The sequence below is a fragment of the Symphodus melops genome (assembly GCF_947650265.1).
Source record: "Symphodus melops genome assembly, chromosome: 12".
In the NCBI taxonomy this organism is placed as follows: domain Eukaryota; kingdom Metazoa; phylum Chordata; class Actinopteri; order Labriformes; family Labridae; genus Symphodus; species Symphodus melops.
The window spans coordinates 2,590,263-2,613,321 of record NC_136702.1 but is presented as its reverse complement, the minus strand read 5'-3'; the positions used below and the strand labels follow the sequence as shown (position 1 = coordinate 2,613,321).

Here is a 23,059-nt window from a genome sequence, read left to right as displayed (position 1 = left end):
AATAATTTCTTTGATTTATTTTCATGTTTTGATAGTCACCAAATATCGTTTATTTATATAAAGTCTATAACGGAATCTAATATAACTTAAAAAAAGAAATCCTAACATGTAATTGTCGAAGATTTGAGCCATTCAAGACTAAGTTAAAACCATGTATATATTTGTACATCTATTCATAATTGTAGGTATTAATAGTTATTTGTCTTAATACAGTGAAACATGTCTAAGAAGCTTTCTGAACCGTCTCTCTCATAAAAGAAACTTTATTAAAGGTAAATAATTAAATCTGTAATCAAGCTTTAACCTTTTAGTCTCATGTGGATTTTGACACCAGTGTACGTTGAAGTTTATTTGGTCTCAATCCTTGGAGTTGGAGTCTTATTTTTTGCCTCTTTTAATGTGAAAATTCCTGATAAAAAAACAAAGTTTTATTCATTATTAAAGAAGATTTCAGCTTGACGGACACGTGAAAGAAAACTGAGGCCAGATCTTTTTATACAATAACTTTATGTACACTTTTACACTTCATTAACAAAACAGCCTTTCTACAATAACCAGTATAGTGCTGTGAATGTGAAGACTCCTCCGACGAGTGGCTCTGCTCCTTTTCATTTGGTTTGTTATTGCTGTCTCTGCTTCAATCCAGTGTGTGTTGAGAAGAGAAACGGTGGATGTGCTGCTGTAGAAAAATACTACTGAAATTAATCTGCTAAACTCCAGGAGGCCCGATTCTCCTGATCCCGAGTGGAGGGAGGGAGGGAGGGAGGGAGGGAGGGAGGGAGGCAACATCATACTATCCAAAAAAATGAGAGCAAAAATATCAAACCGCAAGAAAAAAAAAAGTCAACACAGAGAAGTTGCTCCCTCTTTAGCTGAATTCATTCAAAGGTGAACTCCTGCTGTCTACAGGCATATAAAAACAGCTTCTGTTGCTATGAACATTCATTTCTCTTCTGATTTGAAAACTGTATATTTATATATATGTACATCCTCTTAATGAAACATAATCTGATTTTGGTTTTCCCGTCATCGCCCTCCTGCGCTGTGCGGATCAGCAACCCCCCAAAGACAGCCAGAAGTTTCTCCCGTGTGTGTCGGTGTGCATTTGAATTTAATGTGTGTGTGTGTGTGCGTGTGTGTGTGTGTGTGTGTGTGTGTGTGTGTGTGTGTGTGTGTGTGTGTGTGTGTGTGTGTGTGCGCACACTTTATTCTTGGCGTAGGACAGGCACAGTCGTTGTGTGTTGTCAGTTAACGTATGGCATGTTTCACATACACACACACTGAGCAATCAGCAAAACAAAGGCACTCTGGGAAGGATTTGGAGCAAACGTGTGTGTGTGTGTGTGTGTGTGTGTGTGTGTGTGTGTGTGTGTGAGCGTGAGTGGAAACTGTTAAAATGAAACTTGTTCAATTCAGGACATTAACGGAAACTCTAATACCGGTACCTTAAAACCTCACACTCTTTGAGTTAAAAAAAACAAAACATTTCCTGTTAACCCTCACATCCCTGTGTCTGTGTGTGTGTGTGTGTGTGTGTGTGTGTGTGTGTGTGTGTGTGTGTGTGCGCGTGTGTGGCAGCCTCCAGGTGAACGAGGCAGCAGCAAAAAGGGGCGGAGTCTGTGTGGAGGAAACACATCAGCTGCTGCTCCGCTCCTCGGCTGGTCATGATGGTCAGTGCTTCATTGTTTCAGTCATCCAGTCTGCTATGCAGTTCAGTCTCCATGGTTACCACATCATCATCATCATCATCGTCATCTTTAAGGCTGTCAATCATGCCGGAGGGCGGGGCCAACGGGTGGGCTAAAACTAAAACAGAAACCCAGGGAGGATAAAACATTCCGGTGTGAGATGATTCCCCCGCAGCGCAGGCAGAGAGACGAAGAGTTCCTCCGTGGCGTCGAGCCCTCTCGTCTTCTACCCAGAGTTCTCAGGGGTTGAAGCGGAGGGGGAGGGGTCGTCCTTGATTGGTTGCATTTTTAAAACGATGATTTGAGGCGACGTCGGTTTCCAGTGGTTATTTCACGCAGAGCAGGCCGCCCACATTGGCCACGAACTCCTCAAGGCTCTTGAGGAAGGCGACCTTCTGCTTGCGGTCCATGGTGGGCGGCGTGCTGCTCGCCGTCAGCTTGTTGAAGGCGTCGGCCAGCCGCTGGTAGATGACGGCGTCTCTCTGCGTCGAGAGCAGAGTCTCCACCAGCTCAGAGTACTCGGCCTGAAGGAAACAAACTCAAGTCAGAGGTCATCACAGAACCATCTTCCCGTGTGTCACAGCGCTGCGCAACAAACATGCAGTGACACTGATTGACCACTAGGGGGCAATGTCCAATATAATATTTATTTTTTACTGTGTCTTGCAGTTTTTTCTCCTTCATTTTGATGTGCAAAAACTTGAAAAAGTAAATTCATGCGTCTCTCTAAATGAGACCGGCCTTTATTTGTCAAAATGTGCCGCAGCATCAGACTCCAGGCAGCGGAGCCGTACACTGGGAAGGACTTTCGTTTGAAGATTTATAGTACATCCAGCATGACTTTGTTTGAAGTCAAAAATTCATTTAAAAACTAAATTTATGTAAAAAAAAAAAAAGAAGCAATTTCTGCAGGTTAGATTCAAACCCGAGCTGCACAGCCTCAGTACATGAGGTGTGACCTCACCGCTAGGCCGTCTGCACCCAGATTTATGAATCTCATTTGAGTGTTTTCTCACTGGACATGACAGATTTGTATCTTCTGTTCTCACCTGATGCAGGCATACAAGTGTGTAGAGAGCTTCTCCTGCTGCCACCGTCATCTCAGTGTTGTGTTTCTGCAGGACCAGCATGTCAAACACCAGCTGGAGGCACAAACAAGGAAGAGGGAGCATCATTAATAAACAGCCTCAAATGTCTGTTCAGTGAATAAAAGCTTCAGCCAAGCGTGTGTGTGTGTGTGTGTGTGTGTGTGTGTGTGTGTGTTTGCACCTTGAGGAAGTGACGAGTGGCGATGAAGAGAGGCGTGTCCTTCTCCTGGTTTTTAGCGCACTGCTCGGCCAGAGGAGACAACGCCTCCAAGCACAGCTGGCTGATCTCTGAACTCATCCTGAGCGCACGCGTTAAGGACAAACAAAGAAACAGGACAAAGAAATCTAGCGAACTATCGTTAAAGCGCCTGCGACTTCGTGCAGGATGCTTCATCTTTAAGATGTTAAAGCAGCTCAGAAATAATCCCAGAACATGACTGAACATGGCGACTTTCAGAGCGGATCCTAGGATTGAGCCGAGTGTGGATGTCGCCCTCCCGCGACGCCGAGCGTGAAACGTGGAAAAGACACTTGACGGATGTTGCTGATGTGTACGTTGCGGGATAAATAGCTAATAACACTCCCGTTACAACGGGGCAATCGGAAACTTTGTCGACTAAAAGCGTTTAAAGAAGAGCAGAAACTGAATCAGCAGAGAGGCAACACGCAGGCACGGTGAGGATACGAGGTCATTCCCAGCTCCAGAGAGAACATGAGGCTTTTGAAGAGGTCTTCAGGCAGCTGTGGGATTTTTTCTGGGAAGATCTCACAGATGAAGGTGATGAGCTTGTAGTACTGGTTACACAGAGACGGGAACTACGAGAAGAGAAAAAAAACAACAACTTGTCATCACAGTGACTCCAGCTGGATAAGTTAGCAGAAGGGAAACGTCTGGCTCAGGTTGAATATTAAACGTCTGCGTTCTGCAGTCCCACCTTGAGCAGGTCCTGAGACATGAGAGGAAGAACGATGTTGACACCGTACAGGACGACATCTGCTGCGGATACCGTCCGATTAGACGCCGGCGTTCCCTGGTCCTGGTTCCGAAACACCTCGTCTTTAAAAAAAACACGACATGAACAACGAGTGAGGGAGCGATCTTCCACCGCAGCTCGACTTAACGCGGGGGAAAAAACAGTCAGCGAGCTCACCGGTGTCGCTGAAGTCGATGAACTCCTTGGAGAGCAGGTTGGTGAGCAGCTCCATGATGAGCAGCAGGTCCTGGTACTGGTCCTCCTCGGCCGCCGAGTCGCTCCTCTTTCTGCTCAGGTTGTTTTTGGAGTAAACCTGCAGCAGCGTCAGACACGCCTCGTACAGCTTCATGGACTTGATCTGCAGGAAGAGAGAGGAGAGAAGATCTCAGAGAGTCACGTGGACCTGAAGATATGAAGAAATTTTTTGCTGACAAAAACGCTGACTCATGATGCACGTCGTTCGCAGCTGTCACTCACCTCTCCCAGGTAACAGATCTGCTTGTGTGCGACTTCCACAAAAACCTCGATGATGAGGTTGATGGTCTCGGGCGTGTTGCTGTAGACCTGAGAGACAAAACCCAAACAAGGAGGTTCAATTCATTTTCGTTCAAAGATTCGAGGTTCACAAATTCAGCCAATCAAATCAGACGATTATTCAAATTAATTCTCTTTTTCGTCTTCGTGTCGTTTTATATTTGTCCTCTCGTGATCAACAACCTGCAAACCGGCACGACTCTCTCCGCTCTTACCTCCATGAGGCCGATGCAGCTGGACAGAAAGTCCATGAGAAACGAGAAGAGCGAGGCCACGTTGTCGATCTGCGTCGCCTCGGCGATGCCGCACAGCGCCTCTAACGTGGCCACGATTTCCCGTTTGACGGCTTCCTGCTGGCTGATCTGAGCGAAGTTCTCCTGGTTGATGAGGTTGAGGAAACGCTGCTGGAGCGGGTGGAGCACCTAGCAGAGAGAGAGAGAGAGAAAAAAAGAGTTTTCTTGTTAGATAAAGTCTCTTTATAAATGAACTTCCTACTACACGACATTATTTCTCGTCTATGTTCAGTGGGAGCGGCGTCCTCCTGCCGTCTGCTGCTCCATCAAACTGGGTTTTCTGAACTCAGTTATGACACATAATCAAAACAAATCCGAGCTCTTTGACTAGACGGGACAAATGCGGATTTCTCGGTGCGTTCAAGGGAAGAGGACGAATGTGGAGATGTAACAAAGGAGAGTGTTTGATCAGTTGTTGGCTCCGTCTGTCCTCTTCCTCCTCCCACAGAGCGATCCGAGCTGAGAGCAAGCAGCTGCAGGAGCAAACAGCTGCCGTCTCACTTGTACACCCCCCCCCCCTTGCAATAATTACTCTGGAGTCATTGTGGCTTTGCACCCCCGTTTACTTACTACTGTCAGCTTATTAAGAGACAGGCCTGCTGGATCACTAAAAGGATCATGTTATACACACGGGAGGAAGACTCGACGGGGAATATTATCGGCTACATCCATAATTCGTCTGCAGACATCAGACATGACGAGCTGTAGCACAATACTCTCATAAAGAGAGAGAGAGAGAGAGAGAGAGGGAGAGAGAGAGAGAGACAGAGAGAGAGACAGAGACACAGAGAGAGAGAGAGGGAGAGAGAGAGAGAGAGAGGGAGAGAGAGAGACAGAGAGAGAGACAGAGAGAGAGACAGACAGAGACAGAGAGAGAGACAGAGACACAGAGAGAGAGAGAGGGAGAGAGAGAGAGAGAGGGAGAGAGAGAGAGAGAGAGAGAGAGAGAGAGAGAGAGAGAGCGAGCGAGCTAGCTGTGTTTATCACTTATGTGTGAATACATTACAGCTTTGATTGAAAGTGTTCGGTCCACAGCTGTAATCACAAACATCTGTGTAGAAAGATGCAACAAACAATGACTTCTGGATTCATGACTAATTCACCGAGGGACTTTGGTGACTGCTGATTGGCTCACACCAGAGCCTGCGTGGCTTCTTCCTTTTCTTGGTTGATGAAATACAAACAAGAAAATTGATCACATTGGTTGTTGATTCATTTTCTTCGTCTTCATCAAGTGATCTGCACAATGTTCAAGAACATACGAGTTTATTCCTGCAAGAACTCAAATCTTAGTGTCTTGAGTGTAACCGTATCTGTAAAATTTTTTCATTCAAAATTCTTAATTAGATTTTCCCTTCATGACATCACAAAGGGCAGTAGCCCCTCCCCCAGGTGGGTGACACTCCCACATCTAGGTGTTTGTTATGCCCTCTGAGTCTGCCTTCTCACTGTAAACAATGGAGCGAGAAAGCAGCGAGTACACCCGAGCCCTTCCAGAGAGGGGGCGTGGTCAGACACAGCTCATTTACATATTTAAAGCGACAGACACAGAAACAGCCTGTTCTGATCAGGGCTGAGATAGAGGGGTTTATAGACATGATCAAATACAGGATCAGAGTGGATTTACAACAACACACTTCACACACATGTGGAAGAGGAGCTCTGACATTTAAACTGAAGAGGAGGAGAATATTTGACCTTTAAACTTTATTAGCCTACACCTTTTCCGTCTCTTAAATCCCTCGATGTTTACATTGTAAATTATATTCAACTTCAGTGAGTTTTTCAGTTGGTAGAAATTGTGAATGCTGGTTGATGGAAACATACTACTAGTTCACATTACCTCTGCCCAGTATTGCTGTTTGGTGTCGGCGTCCATGTGTGCGAAGCCCCCGAGGACCAGAGCTTTCATCAGAGTCCTCTGCACCGGGCTCGACAGCAGGTGGAGGGGCGGGCTGCGGCTGGCAAACTGCTTCGCCAGGCTCCACCAGCTCTCACACTGCACCACGATGTTCGCCCTGGACACAAAACAAGGAGGTCGGAGCTGCTGTTAGGACGTCTGATCGCACCTCCAGTGATGTGCAGAAACACGTGCACTTAAAAGACATCACCCGAAGGCGTTCAGGACAACGGTCCCAAACAGCCTTTTGAAAAAAATAAACACAAAAAATCACAGTTTGCATGTGAAGACTTCCTCTCTCCTCTCTGCTCTCACTAAGTGTGGGCTTCCACTAATCACTGTCTTACTCGCTCGTATTAATGAATCTGCACACTGTTGGGTCAACCATGCCCTTAAAGCTAAAGATTCTTTTTTTTGATGAAGATTCACAGTAAGTTACAAAGACAATCAGACAATAGCTCTTTTCATAGTGAAATTTCACGCTCATGACGAAGCTCCGCCTAAATGACGCCTTAAGAGTCTGTGATTTCCCAGAGCTGCGTGCTCTCCCTGTGTGCTCCAGGGAACCTGTCCTACACCCTGTAACACCTCCGTTACTACCCCCCCCCCCCCTCATTACACATGTACAACATTCAGACTGCAGGTGAAACTTATACTATATATAATATACAAGGCTGCGCCTGGAAAATGCAGCATAAAAAACGTTCCTCTGAGTCGAGGCAGTTTGATGATATCCCGTGGAAGTCGACGAGCGCTTCAGTTCTGAAGGTAAAATTTGTCAAATAAGAACTTACATAAAGCGTTTTATCACTTGGAGAAAACAAAAGCCTCGACTGAGTGATTAGGGAAGGAAAGTTATACATTTTTTCCGAAACGCCATAAACTAGATTACATAAAGCGATAGCCGGGTTGTGATTGGCTGGCTATTGTTCATGCTGTTATTCCAGAAGTGATCGTAATGATACCGCTGATCACTCGTCTTGTCTTCACGCTGTGCTGCAGGCGGCGGCCTGTGTTCCCGTCGCCGCTTTCTGTTTTCTAAAGCTGCTATTGTTCAATCTGTTATTGCTTCTGTCCTTCTTCATGTGTCGACATCTTTAATGTAAAGTTTGATTTACTGCACAGTCCAAACTTCTCCTGGACGACTTTTAGTTGTTGTTTCCTTTCCATGGGCGATAAAAGGTCTAAACTTTAGAGCTGAATTTATTTGATATAAATCCGGTAAAGTACTCCTTTCATACACATGCTTCAATAAAAAGTCTGTAAAATTACCTCATTCTCAAAGTTACGATGTAAAAACAGACAATAAAACATTTGAGCTGCTAGAGCTCCTTCAAGCTGAATAAACGCCGTCCTCACCTCTCCCTCCTCTCCACCAGCGTCACCAGCAGCTCCACTGTGTCGTTCGCCAGCTCCGCCTCCGAGCTCCACACGGACAGGTTGTTGATCACCTTCTCCAGAAGATATCCCACAATCCACTGGGCCCCCTCGGTGTCTGCGCCAAACGCTGTGCTGAAAGGGATGCTGATCTGAGGAGACACAGGAGGAAGGATGAGACGGGGGCGGGGAGGAGAGAGAGAGAGAGAGAAACAGAGAGACAGAGAGAGAGAGAAACAGAGAGACAGAGAGAGAGAGAGAGCAACGGAGAGAGAGAGAGAGAGAGACGCAGAGAGACAGAGACAGAGAGAGAGACAGAGAGAGAGAGAAACAGAGAGAGAGAGAGAGACACACAGAGAGACAGAGACAGAGAGAGAGAGACAGAGAGAGAGAGAGAGAGACAGAGGCAGAGAGAGAGAAACAGAGAGAGAGAGAGACACACAGAGAGAGAGAAATAGAGAGAGAGACACAGAGAGAGAGACAGAGAGAGAGAGAGACAGAGAGAGAGAGAGACACAGAGAGAGAGAGAAATAGAGAGAGAGACACAGAGAGAGAGACAGAGACAGAGAGAGAGAGAGAAATAGAGAGAGAGACAGAGACAGAGAGAGACAGAGAGAGAGAGAGAGAGAAACAGAGAGAGAGAGAGAGAGAGAGAGAGAGAGAGAGAGAGAGAGAGAGACACAGAGAGAGAGACAGAGAGAGAAACAGAGAGAGAGAGAGAGAGAGAAACAGAGAGAGAGAGACAGAGACACAGAGAGAGAGAGAGAGCCTGGTACCTGTTCGTAGAGCTTCTCGTCCACCAGCAGGTACGTCTTCGCCCAGCGTCGGAGGAACCACATGATGTCCTTCCCCATCTGCGGGCTCAGCAGCTCCGTCAGGCTCGCTCTCGTCGCTCGGGACTCGACCTCGGACGTCCGCAGCACCGCCGACAGCAACCTGAGAGCGGAGAGAGAAGAAAAGAGAGAAGATTCAGGGTGTCAAAACGTGCGATTGTAGCTCAGAAGACAAAGACAGAAATAAAAACAGAGAAATGAAATCAACAACATCAATGAAAATAAAGTAGAGTCTGCTTTTTGTTTTTACTTTAAACAAAAACACAAAAATCAAACCTTAGGCAATAATCACATTAATGACCTTTGTTGGAATGAGTGTTCTTCACAAAGTCAAATCCACATACACACACACACACACACACACACACACACACACACACACATACAGTTCATAGAGGACAGAGACAGAGGGCTTAAAGCGGCTTATGGCTCCGCCCCCTCCGGGGAGGACAGTGCACAGCTCCACATTGTTTGCAGAAAACAAAACCACGTTGACATTTATAGGGCCGGGGTCGTCCGCTGGCCGTGAGGAAACATGATGCCAGCGGCCCCTCATCTCTGCAATCCACTGTCATTGCTGTTACACACACACACACACACTAATGAACAATCTAGAAAGAACAATGACCTTCAGCAGACAATCTGGCTGGCTGCTGTGACCATCTATCGTCATTATTATCTGCACACACACACGCACGCACACACACATACTTGATTGCCTTCTAATAGTTGAGCATCCAGTGCGGCCGCCAGCTGCCCCTGAACCACACGAGGTTCAAACAGCGAAGTCACATTACTGTCGGGCCGCACATTTAATTGTTGTTGAAAAGCTCAGCTGAGAAGAGCAGCCAGAGACGCTTTGAATCCCCAACTTTCTATTTATTATCTGCTGTTGACTTGTCTTCATTAAAGAGCCGTTTTGTTTCTAACCGGGGGAAAGCTGACGGTGCACGGTCATGATTTGAGGAGAGAGGCTGTGTTTGGTTCTTCACTCAAAGCTCTCTGACCGCCCTGGACTCATGTTCCTGTCAGTTTCTGCTGCAGAGGTCAAAGTCACATCTGGTTCACTTCTCATCATGGTGTACACTGGAGAGATGGCCTTACTCTACAAATGTTTTCATGCTCATGATATATCATATATATATATATATATATATATATATATATAAGAATGAAGTTTATTAAATGAGCTGAGTTTTTTGACACTTTTTGTTTTTTGACTGTTCGCTTCTTTTCTACTTTTACTTGTTGGATCCAGCACCCGGTTAAGGATGTGTCTTGTTTATTTTTTGGGGGGGAAATAATGGATCCATCATTTCAAGATTCTCAAGTGTGCATTTTTGAGTTATGGACAATCGAATCGAAGTGTTGGGGTGCGCCCAACTGTCTTTTTTCTTTCGGCAATATTCGCCCTTGAATAGCCTCAAACACAGCAAAGAAGAGCAGACTCCTCGCAGCCATGAGTCCTTAACCCGGTACAGCAGTACAGTATACACAACATTAAAAGGTACTTGGGTCTTAATCTTCACTTCTTCTAAATGTCAGAGTCTCTGGTGTCGCTGGTTAACCTTCTGTCAGGAATCAAACAAATGAAACCCGTTTGATTCCACCTTAAAACGATCAAAAGTTCATCACGTCCACGTCCCTACCTGATGACTGAATCTGTGCGGTTGCAGCCTGGTATGGACGAGGCTTTCTCTCCCGGCGAGCCGAGGATCTGCAGCGTCGTGTTGATGTCCACCTCTGTCGAGTGTTTGATGGAAAACTCCATCACCTCCGAGGGGATCAGCGGCGTCTCTCCCTGAGGGTCGTCGGCCAGCAAATAACCTGAAGAAACGCCACAGACGGATGAACGTTTGCCTTGAACACGTCTTAGAGGTGTGGGGTTAAATCTGTTTTTTTAGAACCACAGATGTCCCAGTTTCAGTCCGAAAAACAATGAACAAATTAAAGAAACTAAAAATAGAGAGAAAAGTGGGGAAATCTACAAATAGTGCCTTTAATGATGCAGAGTCAGACAGTGTTTCATTAACGAGCAGCCACAGGAGCGGGGGGAGTTCCTCTCTTTTGTCTGGCTCAAAGTTATAGCCAGTAAAGTGGAATTAAAAGCTCTGGAAAAGTCATTAGTGAACACTATAAAACCTGCTGTTTGTTTGTGTTTGAGATCTGGCTCGACTGCTACAGTGAGTTTCCTTTCAGACGATGACCCCCCCGCCCCCCCTGAACAATCAGCACGGACGAGTCATATCAGCTCAAATCCTCGTTAACGTCTTCATTCGTTTGTTTTCAATCCTGTATTAGTCTACCGTGTTGAATTTTCAACATTTAGGCTTCCTCGTACTATTTTCACGGGCGGATGAAGACAGGCTGAGGTGACGTTTCTGCACAGCTGGACTCAGAGAGTTTCCTGTTTTGGCTGTGTTCAGTGTGTTTTGTATCGTACAAATCTCAGGTCCATGCAAACTTCCCTCAAGGAACATGTGCTGTGCAGACAACTGTGTTCAAACACAATCAAATAAATCATTAAAGATCGTTTCTCTGACCTTGAGGAAATGATATATTACCAAAGAAAAGCGAAAACGACTCCTGATGAAGTAAAAAATTCAAAAATAAGAGAATACTGCTTCCTACATCGGACCAAATCCTGAAGTTTAATATCAACACAACTCTGAGTGTTTTATGTCCATCTGCTGACCTGAGACCAGTATGAGCCAATGGATGTCCTCATAGAGGTCGTCCAGGACTTTGCGGTCCATCGATCCGGGGTCAGAGGTCGCCATGAGGTGCTGTTGGGTCCTCTGGAGTTGCCCGTGGAGTCGTGTGACTCGATCTTCTAACAGGCTGCAGAACGACGTCACGAGAGAAATGTCAACACATTTCAGAAATACTTCTAAAAATGTTGCAGCACAAAAACGATGAGAAGGCGTCCCGTGTGTTTTACCTGGTGAGCAGAGGGATACAGTGGTCAGCAGCCACACGCCCCAACATGCCGATGCTCGACAGCTGGTCAGAGAAGAGCTCTCTGTCGTCTTCCTGCAGCTCGTTTATCTCCTCCTCGTCGTGAGACGATATGCCGTTCACCGACTGAGGGGGTGGAAATTCATCGAGGTTTATATTTTTAGAAAAATGCAAAAGAAAAACCCTTCGTCAGCTGGAAGAGGACAAGAGCTTCATTCAGCACAATAAACAACGCATGAATATCTTGTAGTAGAATCCTGAAACTTTTCTCCGGAAACCGTTTTAAACTTTTTGAGATTCGTCATCACAAATCACAAACACGCTCGTGTTTTAATCGTAGATACAAACAGAGTCTCACCAGGTTCCGGGTGCCGTCGGGAGCAGCCAGGTGACACTGGATGTACGAGTTGAAGACCTGAATCGCCGGCTGGACAAAGCAGCCGCGAGGGAAATGTTCGTCGTCTTGGGCGAGCGTTAGCCACGACTCAAGCAGCTTGTCGTAGGCCTCCATGTAAACCATGTCGTCCTTATCCAGCTGTGCGAGGACAGGAGGAGAAATTAAAACAGGAAAAACGCATTTAAATCTCACGTGAGGATCTTTAGGATTGAGCTGATTTTGGCGCCCCCTCTGGACAAAAGTGTTACGTCTTATCGGCTAATGTTTCCTGACTAACATATCTCATCCTGCTTTTAAAAAAGTCAATGATATCGTTCTCTGTGTGATTGATTAAACGTCTCTGGGTTTTGGTCGCTGGTAGTTTGGTGGTTAGTGAGCCGAGGCTGGAGTCCTCCAGGTGGGCGGGGCCTGCGTTCGAATCCGGCCTGTCATTCCCTACTCTCTCTCTCTCTTACTCTGATTTCTGACTATCTGCCGTCGTATTTCTAAAATAAACCTGAAAATTAACTGAGAATAATCAGAATTTTCTGAGGCACGTGAAGGTGTAATTACTCACCACTTCCTCTAGGGCGGCGCTGCGTCCGAACGAGCAGGTGAGCAGTGTGAGGCAGTTAATGAAGGAGGTGAAGAGTTCGCTGGGCAGCGCGGTTAAGATACTTCGAGGGAACATGGTGATCAGATTGGAGATGATGTTGGAAATGCCCACCGCCTCGGAGTCCTCGATCTCGATCCTTGAAAACACGGATAAGAAAAAGTGAGATCCCCCGCTCAATAGGACGTCTAATTGTGTCATGAGATTCAGAAGTGAGAAATCAAAAAGAGACTTTAGAGAGATCTGCTGCCAGCGTTACACTCAGTGATGAAAATCCATTTAAAAGTCCACACAGTGGGGGGAGTCTCTTCTATCGGGTTTTCAAACCCGTGCTTTGGCCTGCGGAGGGGACGGTTTCAACTCTGCAGGGTGAGGCCGAGCGCAAACTGGGGTCGACTCCACTGAAACTCAACAAGACGAGCGAGGTTTAGAAAAAGGCATGAAAATTGATCCTCAACCAAAACTGGCTGGAAACTTTGACCCCTGAGCATTACCCCCCCCCCCCCCACACCCTCCACCATTCAAATGTAAAGACTGTAATTATGCTTTTCATAAGGACAAGTTCAAGATCACATTATAGCATGAAGACGGGCGTGACAGGCCTGGACATGCTCAACATAATTCGCTCATGTTGTTTTTTAAAAAAACCATATATAGAAATCTGTTTTTTTAATTTTCCTCTCAGAGTGTCTGGACAGATAGAAACACAGTGCGTGCACGCCACATGTGAAGGATCGCACTAATACGTCACGCAGCCACATTAAGAACTGAGGAGTCATTGGCGGTAGAGTTCACCAAGTTCATCCACTAACTTGTATAAATGAGTCTCAAACGATCGCGAATGACAGCTACATTGTTACGACGTAACATCGGGCCACGTTAAAGGAAAAAAAAAAAAAAATCATCTTCTGGAATTTGAAGATGAAAGTCGTGAATTTAAAATATTAAAAGACACATGTGTGACGTGTCATCGGGCAAGATACTAAACCCCGAGACGCTCCGGCTGCTTTGTCGGCATCGTATGATGAATGTGTGTGAATGGGAGGAGTTACTTCTCACAGCAGCCTCTACCATCAGCCTGAGTGTGTAGGTGTGACCTGTGGTGTAAAAGTGCTCTGAGTGGCTTTCATTTATTTTATTTCTTGAAACACGAAGGAACTGCATGAACTGAAATTCACAGAGAACAATCCTCCTGACACCACGTTAAAAAAAAAACAACGACTTGTGAGCGGGCAGATGTGGCAGAAAAAAACAAAAACAAGACGATTAAATTTTATGTGAGAAAACACTCAAGTTCCACATCAAGAATAAAATGAGGAACGAAACAACGCCCAAACAAAGACATGGAGAGGTTCGTCCAGAAACAAGCCGAGCGTCTCGTTTGAACACAAACGTCCTCAAACGTTTCCAAAAAGCACCAAAATAAAAAGCAGTCTGCTCTGATTTGTATTTTACAGACACTGCTCCCTCTCATCCCCGAGTACAAAAGATCTGTGTGCTTTCAATGAAACACAGTGCTGCCAACATTCAAACTTCTACGTTTCCTAAAAAAACCCAGAGATGCTAACGACGCAACAAACACGGAGCTCAGAGCCGGCAGATACCGACGACAGCAGGTAAACAACAAAACCATGAAGTGAACACACAGCGTTTATAATCAACCTGAGGACTCCAACGTTTACTAAACTCTTCCTGTGTATCATATAGAGACATCACATTGAAGTCATTTACATGCTTTAACTCGGAATTGAAAATCACCTTTGAACTTCAGGTCAAAAATAATCAAAAAAACCACAAAAAAAACCAAAAGAGATGCAGACGTCTCATCAGGTCGAAATGGGCAAAACCAAACCAAAATCAAATATTCACCAGCAGGAGAGAGAGGAGCTGATAAACTCAGGTTAAAGACACCAAACACACACACACACACACACAGCGTGTTCAGAGTTTTCCACGCCTGCTGAGATGAAAGCACGTAAACCCTCCCCGCCCTCACACTGGCGTTTCCTGCGGATCGTTGTCGTCTCCGTGTGGCCTGTGCTGCTTAGAGAAAGACAGAAGTCTAAATCTTTAAGTTTTATTTGAATTGATGCCCCTCGCCACAGAGAGAGAGAGAGAGAGAGAGAGAGAGAGAGAGAGAGAGAGAGAGAGAGAGAGAGAGAGAGAGAGAGAGAGAGAGAGAGAGAGGTTGTGTGAGAGGGCGAGCTAACCTCCATCAGATGGAGTTAAATTGCGAGCAGAACTGTTCAATCACTGCAGATCTGCCATCCCTCGCCGCGTGGTTTTCCGATGAGGCAATTGGAAAAAAGCTCCAAGAATAGGTGATTACAGACGGAGCGGGAGAGCAGCGGGGAGAGAGAGAGAGAGAGAGAGAGAGAGAGCGAGGATCATGTGCTCTAACAACATACTCATGTGCACATTCAAACATGTTAGTGCGGATCAGAACCGCTTTGCCCACAAATGAACATAAAACACTTCTGCTGTACTTCTTGGTTTCACACACGTTTCCATGACGACAACTTTTTCTGTTCAAAAACCTTTTTTTTTTTTTTTTCTCTAACTCGTAATTGAATCCAAAACATTAAAAACAAAGCGGGTGTCAAACAAACTAAATGTGTTTGCAGCACGAACTCACAGCTGTCAGTGAATTTCATTCATGTCAAACTTTGTTTTGTTGCTGATGTTTTCAAAACTCTTCACAACGTCAGAAAGAGTTTTCTTCAAACTTTTCCGACAGAACTGTTACCAGAGTTCATGGTTTAATATTATAGGTCTGATCGGTCATTGTTTGAGGCGCACGCCGCCTCCTTTTTCAGCTCGACTGGTGCAGAAATAAAAACACTGAAGTGCGATGAACAGACTATTTATAAACCGTTCTGGACTTGCTTTAATTCTGTGGACGTCATAAAAAAGTTAAATTGCATTAAAGTTTTACAGTAATTAGAGCGAACAGTTTGATAATATGGAGTCGTGATGACATCGTATGGTGATTTTTTCTGTGTATTAAATTAAACAACGTCCACTTCTTTCTTCTTTTCAAGATATCTCAACGTGTATATTTAAATGTCAGGCAGCGTTTTTTTAATTTTAAAGGACCTTATAGAAACATATCTGTTTACGTTTGTTGGTCCGATCTCCATTTTGTATTTTAATCGTCGTTTTTGATCGGATATTTTCAGTTTACAGATTTTCAGCCTCAAACTGTCGTTTTGCTTCTGCTGAGGAAAAAAGTGTTTTCACTTTGACTGTTCGGTCAAATCATTAAATTAAAGGCTTTATGACTAAACAATAAAAGCATACATGGTACTTAAAGAGCAACATGTAAGCCGATGCAAGGACGGTTAAACGAGCTGCTCTCTCTCTCTCTCTCTTTCTGGTCCTTTTTAAATCAGATCATAATGAGACGCAGCAGCTCGACGTAAAGATTTATAATTATTGGATATTTTATTTTCTTCTTCGCTCATAAACGACACGCAGCACGTTTGGCTCGGTTTCAGGTTTTCACATTCACACGGATTTAAACCAGGAACTCGTCTCATAAAAAAGACACGGCTTCTCTTTAAACCTTTCGCTCGCTGTAGCTGATACCCCACGTCTAAAAACAGAACCCAAGCCCCCAACCGCTCAATACAGACGCCACGCGCAGGAACAATCGAGTGTGGAACGCCACGAGCTTACACACGCCGCGTTCTGTTACTCAGCACTAAGTCTATTTTCTTCACATGACCTCTTCGGGCAGCGCTGGAGCGGAGAATCACTGCTCAGGCGGCTCAGGATCCGCGACGCCACGCCACCTGCCCTCCACCATTCAGATCTAATGCGGGTTGAACCGCGGCGGGCGTGAATCCGCACAAGTTACACGCTGGTTAGAGTAAGGACACACACTCTTTTGTATAACGTGGTCTAAAAGTTAAAGTCTTAAATTCATCCCGAGGGCGACATGGATAGATGTCGGATGTCGGATTTGAGGCCTCGCGTGTTTACAGACTCCCGACTCTTAAATCCAGGATGAGATCTGTGCAGGATGCAGGAGTGAGAAAGGGGAAGGACGCAGAGGGAGCGCTCCGTTAAAACTGGGGCGGATTAAAAGTTCATCGTCCTGACTCGTGTGATACGATCATCCAATCCAAGACGCCAAATATCGATCATTGTGACTCATCCCCCCCACCCACCCCCCGAGATCTTTGCCACCATCCTCCCCAGGTTTGGGAACCAAGGCCATAGAGTAGGTAGATGCTAAAAACAGACTGAAGCAGTCATTAGTTCCTTTAAAAAAAGCAGATGTCTCAGTATGAGTCACGCGCTCCTGCTGACGTCGGCCTCCAGCGCTTGTTGAGTCTCTGAATTCAACAAACATGAAATCCTTGGACTGGGCCGAGATAAACTACACGTGACGGTCAGCGTGTTCTCATCCTGCTCTCTGAACGCCGCTCTGTGCTCACATCCACACTTCATCACGTAATGCACATCAGCGCTTTTAGTTTCTGCAAATCCTAAATCCCATATTTCCAAAACGTCAACGTGCATCGATGAGTGTTTGATTAAAAAAACCCCAAAACAAATGAAGTGACGACTTCTAATCGTGAAACAGGGATGCAACAGCTGCTGGTCTTCATCGGTTTTAGTCAGAGCAATCACCTGAGAAATGACTTGATGAATATCAAACATTAGTTTTGCCAAATAATAAATCGAAAAAAAGCAGAAAGAAAAAGTTTAAATTGAAAGTCGACCCTGCTACGACTGCTCACCATTTAGAGCGCGAGGACGTCAACAAGTCAGTGAAGAACAGGAGAGGATAAAAGTGCAGCAGCCGATGTCAAAAGAGGAACGTACACGTCCGGAAAAACCTCAAGCCGCGCGTGTGTGTGTCAGCCTCACTGATGCGGCTCCGCTGACAGAATCAGAGCCGTAGACGCAGAACTGAGAAGATTTCGAAGCCATAGACAAACGGACTCACCCGTTAATCATGCTGAGCAGACCCTCCACCAGGTGGGCCAGGTACGAGACCTGGGCGCTCTCGTCGGGGAAGACGGGCCCGTGCATGGAGGCCAGCTGGGCCAGGCACTGCAGGGAGTCCTGCGCCATGTCCGAGTCCTCCCGGATCTTTCTGTGCACCTGCGAGACCAGAGAGGAGAGGTCAGTCTTCATCACCGAGGAGAAAAAAAAAACATCCTCAGCGTGTGCTGGAAAAGGATTTTATACGGAGAAATACACTTAGATCCTTTCAGTCCTGTTTTTAAAGTTCACCTGCATAAAGAAAAAAGAAGCTTCTCGTGTTTTCCTCTTGATTTTTCCCCTTCTCATAATACAGAACGACGCTGAGCATCGAGCTTCAGCCGAGTCTTAAAGCGAACAAAAGTGAAACAGTGAGCTGTTAAATCAGCGACCGAGTGACGGCGGCTCCTCGGCTCTGACAGAAATATAAACGCTGGTCACGTCTCCTCTTCTTTGATTGATTTTTATTTTATGTTTTTTTTACTTTTCGGGGAACGTCAGAATGATCGGCCCTGAGTTCTGATTCGCTGTTCGGCGTGTCATTATGTGATCTCAGTTTTATTTCAGTGATAAAAATGTACGTCTGTTGGAAAGTAAGAGGATAAATGAACATGTGCTTAATAGTGCTGCCGTTAGCAGGAACATGCAATGAAAAAATAAAAATGATAAAGCATGCCAAGTGAACTCGAGGAAGCTGCAGGCCAATAAAGTGACAGTGAAGTCATCTTCACTGTGCATTTCTGCAATGCTGAAATAAAATTCTTCCTTTTAGAAAATGTTTTAAATATCACAATCAACATCATTTTTAAACATTATTTAAAGCGCTACTGATTAAATAGTTAGAGAACACCGGGCACCAGATTTCTGCGAGCAAGCAGTGGCGTTGGTCGTGTTCAGGTCAAATCAGCACCGTTTACACGGTTTAAAAACGTCTTACTGATACGAGTCGACGAAGGACAAAATTCAAATTCAGATTTAAATCTACAGAAAGCCTCCTCGTGTCCTCTCGCTGTAGAAACTCTGATATCAGATTTGATTTGTTTTTTAAAAAAAGAAAAAAAGACCCGGGTCACATTTCCTTCAATAAACTCTGGAAAACGGCGTCTAATCCGACAGCATTGATTTTGCACTGATGCTGTGACATACTTGTATTCTTCTTCCTCTTCTTCTTGTTATTGGCTTCACATCACAGATCAGTCGTAAAGAGAACTCTGCTTTGGAAATCAAAGTCTCAGGCACAGAAGGAAAAAGGTGAACCGGTGTCGTCCTCCTGTCAACACTTTTAAAAACAGACCGGCGAGGTGGACACTGTACTCGCTGCTGTGACCCAGCAAGCGCAGTCTGTCTTCAGACACTATGCCCCCCCCCACCCCCCCGGTCTCCAACAAACAATCGCTGAGCCGTCAGACAGCCTCAATCAAACCCAGAGCGGAAAAAAATAAAATCTGGCTCCTTCAGGGAGAGAGCCGCTCTGAAAGATTCAGTCTCACAAGCAGTTCAGAGCTTTCGGTCAGTTTGTTCGCTCTGAGCTGTCACACTCCAGCAGAAGACGAGGCATTGTTTTTTTTCCCGACTGTGCACAGAGACACACACACAGACACACACACACACACAGCGAGGCAGCAGCAGTCAGAGCGCAGCCTCTCAGCAACATGTTTCCAATAACGCTGAAATGCGGACGTCTGGAGAGCTCAGCTGCGTTCCTCCTGTGAGCTCTCGGAGCCCTTTTTCTTCTTCTTCTTCTCCTCCCGTCTCTTGAACCGTCATCCTCTTAAATCCAGAGTGTCTTCACCGTCTTCACGCGACGAGCCAGCGCACGGCTCCATCGCAGCAGCAGCAATCAAACTTTCCTCCTCCTTTCCAGTGCTTTCCCCTTTCTCACTCCCTCACCCCCCCCCTCCAAAAAAAAATCCTTCCCTGCTGCCTCTCTCCTCGTCCCCCTGCGCTCTACAGCGGGGCTTCCTGGTTGGTTGTAAAGCCACGCTTGCTGGAAATCTTGAGATCTTGGATGCTAACGTAGCGTAGCCACGGTAGTTTTCAGCTCTGCTGCTGCTGCTGCTTCCCTCTTCCAGAGCGTGAAGTCATCCTCTGGAAGAACTCAGTGAGAGGAAGAGGAGGTGGAGGAGGAGGTGGGGTGCCGGGTGAGTGAGTGAGTGAGGAGCGAGACGAGAGAGAAAGAGAGAGAGAGGGAGAGGCCAGAGGATTGAGCGGCGAGCTCTAAAAAAGCAGCTGCACCAGCGAATGATCCGTGCGATGCCAGTAATGTCAGTCGCCTTGAGTCTGACTATAGTTAGAGATAGTGTGTGTGTGTGTGTGTGTGTGTGCGTATGTGTGTGTAGGCTGACTGAAGGAAAGGGAACAAAAAAAACCCAATATGGAAACATTTTGTGCATGCAGATCAGATGACAGTAGATTTTTCACACTGATTAAACGATGGATTTAGGATGAGCGGAGCTGCTCTGAATGACAACAACAACATGGATGATAATGTGCATTTAATTTAACAAGGAGGAAGAGAGCAGACGTAAAACTAATGAAGGGCTTGGTGAAGTCTGATAATGCAGGCGGCGGCGTTCGCATTCTTAAACGCCTCTTCGACAGAAAAACATTAAAACAAATCTCACCAAATATTTAGAGACGTTGATTAAATGTTGAAAAGTTTTATGAGGAAATCTAAAGTCTAAATTATGTTGTTTTGTTTTTTTTAAAGAAAAACAAACAGGTTGAAATAACATCTTTTCATGGATGGAATTTAAAACACTGCTGCTAATTTTTTTTTGTAATTTTCTTTCTTTTTTCTGGGCAATGCTTGAAGTTTTAATTTCCTTTTTTTTTTATTCTGTCTTCAGACCATCGTAAAAAAAAAAAAGAGGGAATAAATGAAGGGAGAGAAAAAGAGAAGTGCAGTGAGTGATGATATTTATAGAAGGAGACAAAGCCTGGTGTCTGTTTCCTCAGGGGGGGCTCACAAGCTCATCTTTCTGTTTTTTTTCAAATCAACACTCTGCTTCCAGCTTATTGTCTTTTGCTCGCTCTATTCCACCTCTCTCTCTCTCTCTCTCTCTCTCTCAGATCGGGTTACTGACTGCCTGCAGGCCGAGTCAGACGGGAATCGGCCTCTGCAGCCTCATCACTCCCCTCCACTCCACTCTGATTGTGTTTCCTGGGAGAACACAAACCGCCCTTTTACCGTACGTGTGGTTATTTATCTCTCTGTGAGGACGTTAAGACGACGCTGTCACAACCGTATGACGCCGTGGTGAAATACAGGCGATCACGATTCACGTCCGCAGAGTGACACTAACAGGCTTAACTTACACGAGTGCAGATAAGAGCAGCTTTGTGAAATGTGTCCCGTTCTCAGGAGAAAACAGAGATACACGAATCTGTTACAAAAAGAAAAACAGCTTGTTATTGGATTTTTTTTTTTTTCTTATTTAAAATATTTATTGGGATATTTTTGCTTTTTTTTTGGATAGAAAAGCTGAAGCGAGACAGGAAACGCGGGGAGGAGAGAGAGTTGAGGGGATGAGGTTTTCGACGAGGCCTCTGTGCCCTCCGTGTGACATGACCACGAGGCGACCGGCGGCGAGCGTACCGTCTCGTTCCGGCTCATCTGCTGAATAAATATCGGACGAGTCTTTAAAACATTTTTGCATCAAGACTAAAGAAGCTAAAACTGTGGCAGTGATGTGGCGGCGTTTGCAATGTGAGCTCAGCTGATTACACATCGTGGGGTTTTATTTAGAATCCATCAAACGCGTAATTGCTCCCTGTTTTGGATAACCTGTCGCTGATTTGAGCTTTGATGCTTTTTCTTTGTCTTTGATTATCGTACAGTTCGGGGTCTTTGGGTTTCAGACCGTTCGTTACACAAAAACAGGCAATTTAACGACGTCACTTTGGAAAAAGTTCTGGGAAATTCTGATGCACATTTTCCACATTTGAGAGTCCCGGTTTGTACATAATATGTGAACTGAAGCTGCAGCGTAAACCCTCCATAAACAACAGAGGATTCAGCCCGTAGATGTAGTTAAAGTATCAGAGCACTGAAGTGTGTGTGTGTGTGTGTGTGTGTGTGTGTGTGTGTGTGTGTGTGTCTGAAGATGTAAGCAGGTTAGTGTGTTACTGCAGTGTGTCTGTGTAGATATTTTATGTTTATGCGATGAAATGAACCAGATGCATCCACAGATCTTTGGGTGAGTGTGAGAGAGTGTGTGTGTGTGTGTGTGTGTGTGTGTGTGTGTGTTTGCATGCGGCGGCGCACTCAATCACAATTTGCTGCCGCTCTCTAATCACTGCGAGTCAAAACAGAAACTGAAAACCCTGAGAAACAAAAACACACAAAAACACAGCTCCAGTCAAATTACAGTGGCTTCAGAGTGTGTGTGTGTGTGTGTGTGTGTGTGTGTGTGTGTGTGTGTGTGTGTGTGTGTGTGTGTGTGTGTGTGTGTGTCTCTTCGCTCTGTTCCAGTGGAGACGTGCACTGCGGTCAAAAGGTGCAACATGGACAGAAGTAGAAGGGTTCTTTTTGAAGGAGAGGTCAACAACCGCACAAGGTTTTCTTTCCTTTTCAATCTAGCGATGTCCGTTTATCTCTCTCTCCCCCCAGCAGCCTATCTCTCCCTCTCATTCTCTCTCTCTCTCCCTCTCCCCTTCCTCTCTCTCTCTCTCTCCCCCCCCCAGCAGCCTATCTCCCCTCTCATCTCTCTCCTCCTCTCTCCCCCCTCTCTCTCTCCCTCTCGTTCTCTCTTTCCCCCTCGTCTCTCTCCTCTCGTTCTCTCTCTCCCCTCTCTCTCTCCTCGTCTCTCTTCCTCTCTCTCTCCCTCCCCCCAGCAGCCTATCTCCCTCTCCCTCCCTCTCTCTCTCCCTCCCTCTCTCATTCCTCTCTCTCCTCTCATTCTCTCTCTCTCTCTCTCTCCTCTCTCTCTCTCTCTCCCCCCTCAGCAGCCTATCTCTCCCTCTCATTCTCTCTCTCCCCCCCCTCTCTCTCCCTCTCATTCTCTCTCTCCCCCCCTCTCTCTCCCTCTCGTTCTCTCTTTCCCCCCTCTCTCTCTCTCCCTCTCGTTCTCTCTCCTTCCTCTCTCTCTCCCTCCCCCAGCAGCCTATCTCTCCCTCTCTCTCTCCCTCCCTCTCTCATTCCTCTCTCTCCCTCTCATTCTCTCTCTCTCCCTCCTCTCTCCTTCCTCTCTCTCTCTCCCTCTCTCCCCAGCAGCCTATCTCTCCCTCTCGTTCTCTCTCCCCGACTCTCTCTCTCCCTCTTGTTCTCTCCTCTCCTTCCTCTCTCTCTCTCTCTCCCTCCCCCCAGCAGCCTATCTCTCCCTCTTTCTCTCTCCCCCCTCCCTCTCTCTCTCTGATTACATCCACTCCTTCTCTAAATTGAGTTTCTCTCTTCTTCTTCTTTGTCTGTAAAAACACAAACATGCTCTC

At 45.9% G+C, this 23,059-nt stretch overlaps 1 protein-coding gene across 1 annotated transcript in view; it reads right to left on the bottom strand.

Moving 5' to 3' along the window:
* Positions 1 to 488: 488 nt before the first annotated feature.
* xpo4 (exportin 4) overlaps positions 489 to 23,059 on the bottom strand; it is a 41,951-nt gene continuing 19,380 nt past the window's right edge. Inside the window, exons 8-24 of the mRNA XM_079357581.1 lie at positions 17,592 to 17,749; positions 12,599 to 12,773; positions 12,004 to 12,180; positions 11,629 to 11,771; positions 11,383 to 11,528; positions 10,337 to 10,514; positions 8,631 to 8,790; positions 7,837 to 8,006; positions 6,421 to 6,595; positions 4,500 to 4,706; positions 4,228 to 4,314; positions 3,928 to 4,108; positions 3,712 to 3,833; positions 3,462 to 3,592; positions 2,958 to 3,075; positions 2,738 to 2,830; positions 489 to 2,212 (exon numbers count right to left, since the gene is read on the bottom strand). Coding sequence (XP_079213707.1) covers positions 2,015 to 2,212; positions 2,738 to 2,830; positions 2,958 to 3,075; positions 3,462 to 3,592; positions 3,712 to 3,833; positions 3,928 to 4,108; positions 4,228 to 4,314; positions 4,500 to 4,706; positions 6,421 to 6,595; positions 7,837 to 8,006; positions 8,631 to 8,790; positions 10,337 to 10,514; positions 11,383 to 11,528; positions 11,629 to 11,771; positions 12,004 to 12,180; positions 12,599 to 12,773; positions 17,592 to 17,749 — 2,619 coding nt within the window. The 3' untranslated portion in view covers positions 489 to 2,014. The remainder of the gene's footprint in view (positions 2,213 to 2,737; positions 2,831 to 2,957; positions 3,076 to 3,461; positions 3,593 to 3,711; positions 3,834 to 3,927; positions 4,109 to 4,227; positions 4,315 to 4,499; positions 4,707 to 6,420; positions 6,596 to 7,836; positions 8,007 to 8,630; positions 8,791 to 10,336; positions 10,515 to 11,382; positions 11,529 to 11,628; positions 11,772 to 12,003; positions 12,181 to 12,598; positions 12,774 to 17,591; positions 17,750 to 23,059) is intronic.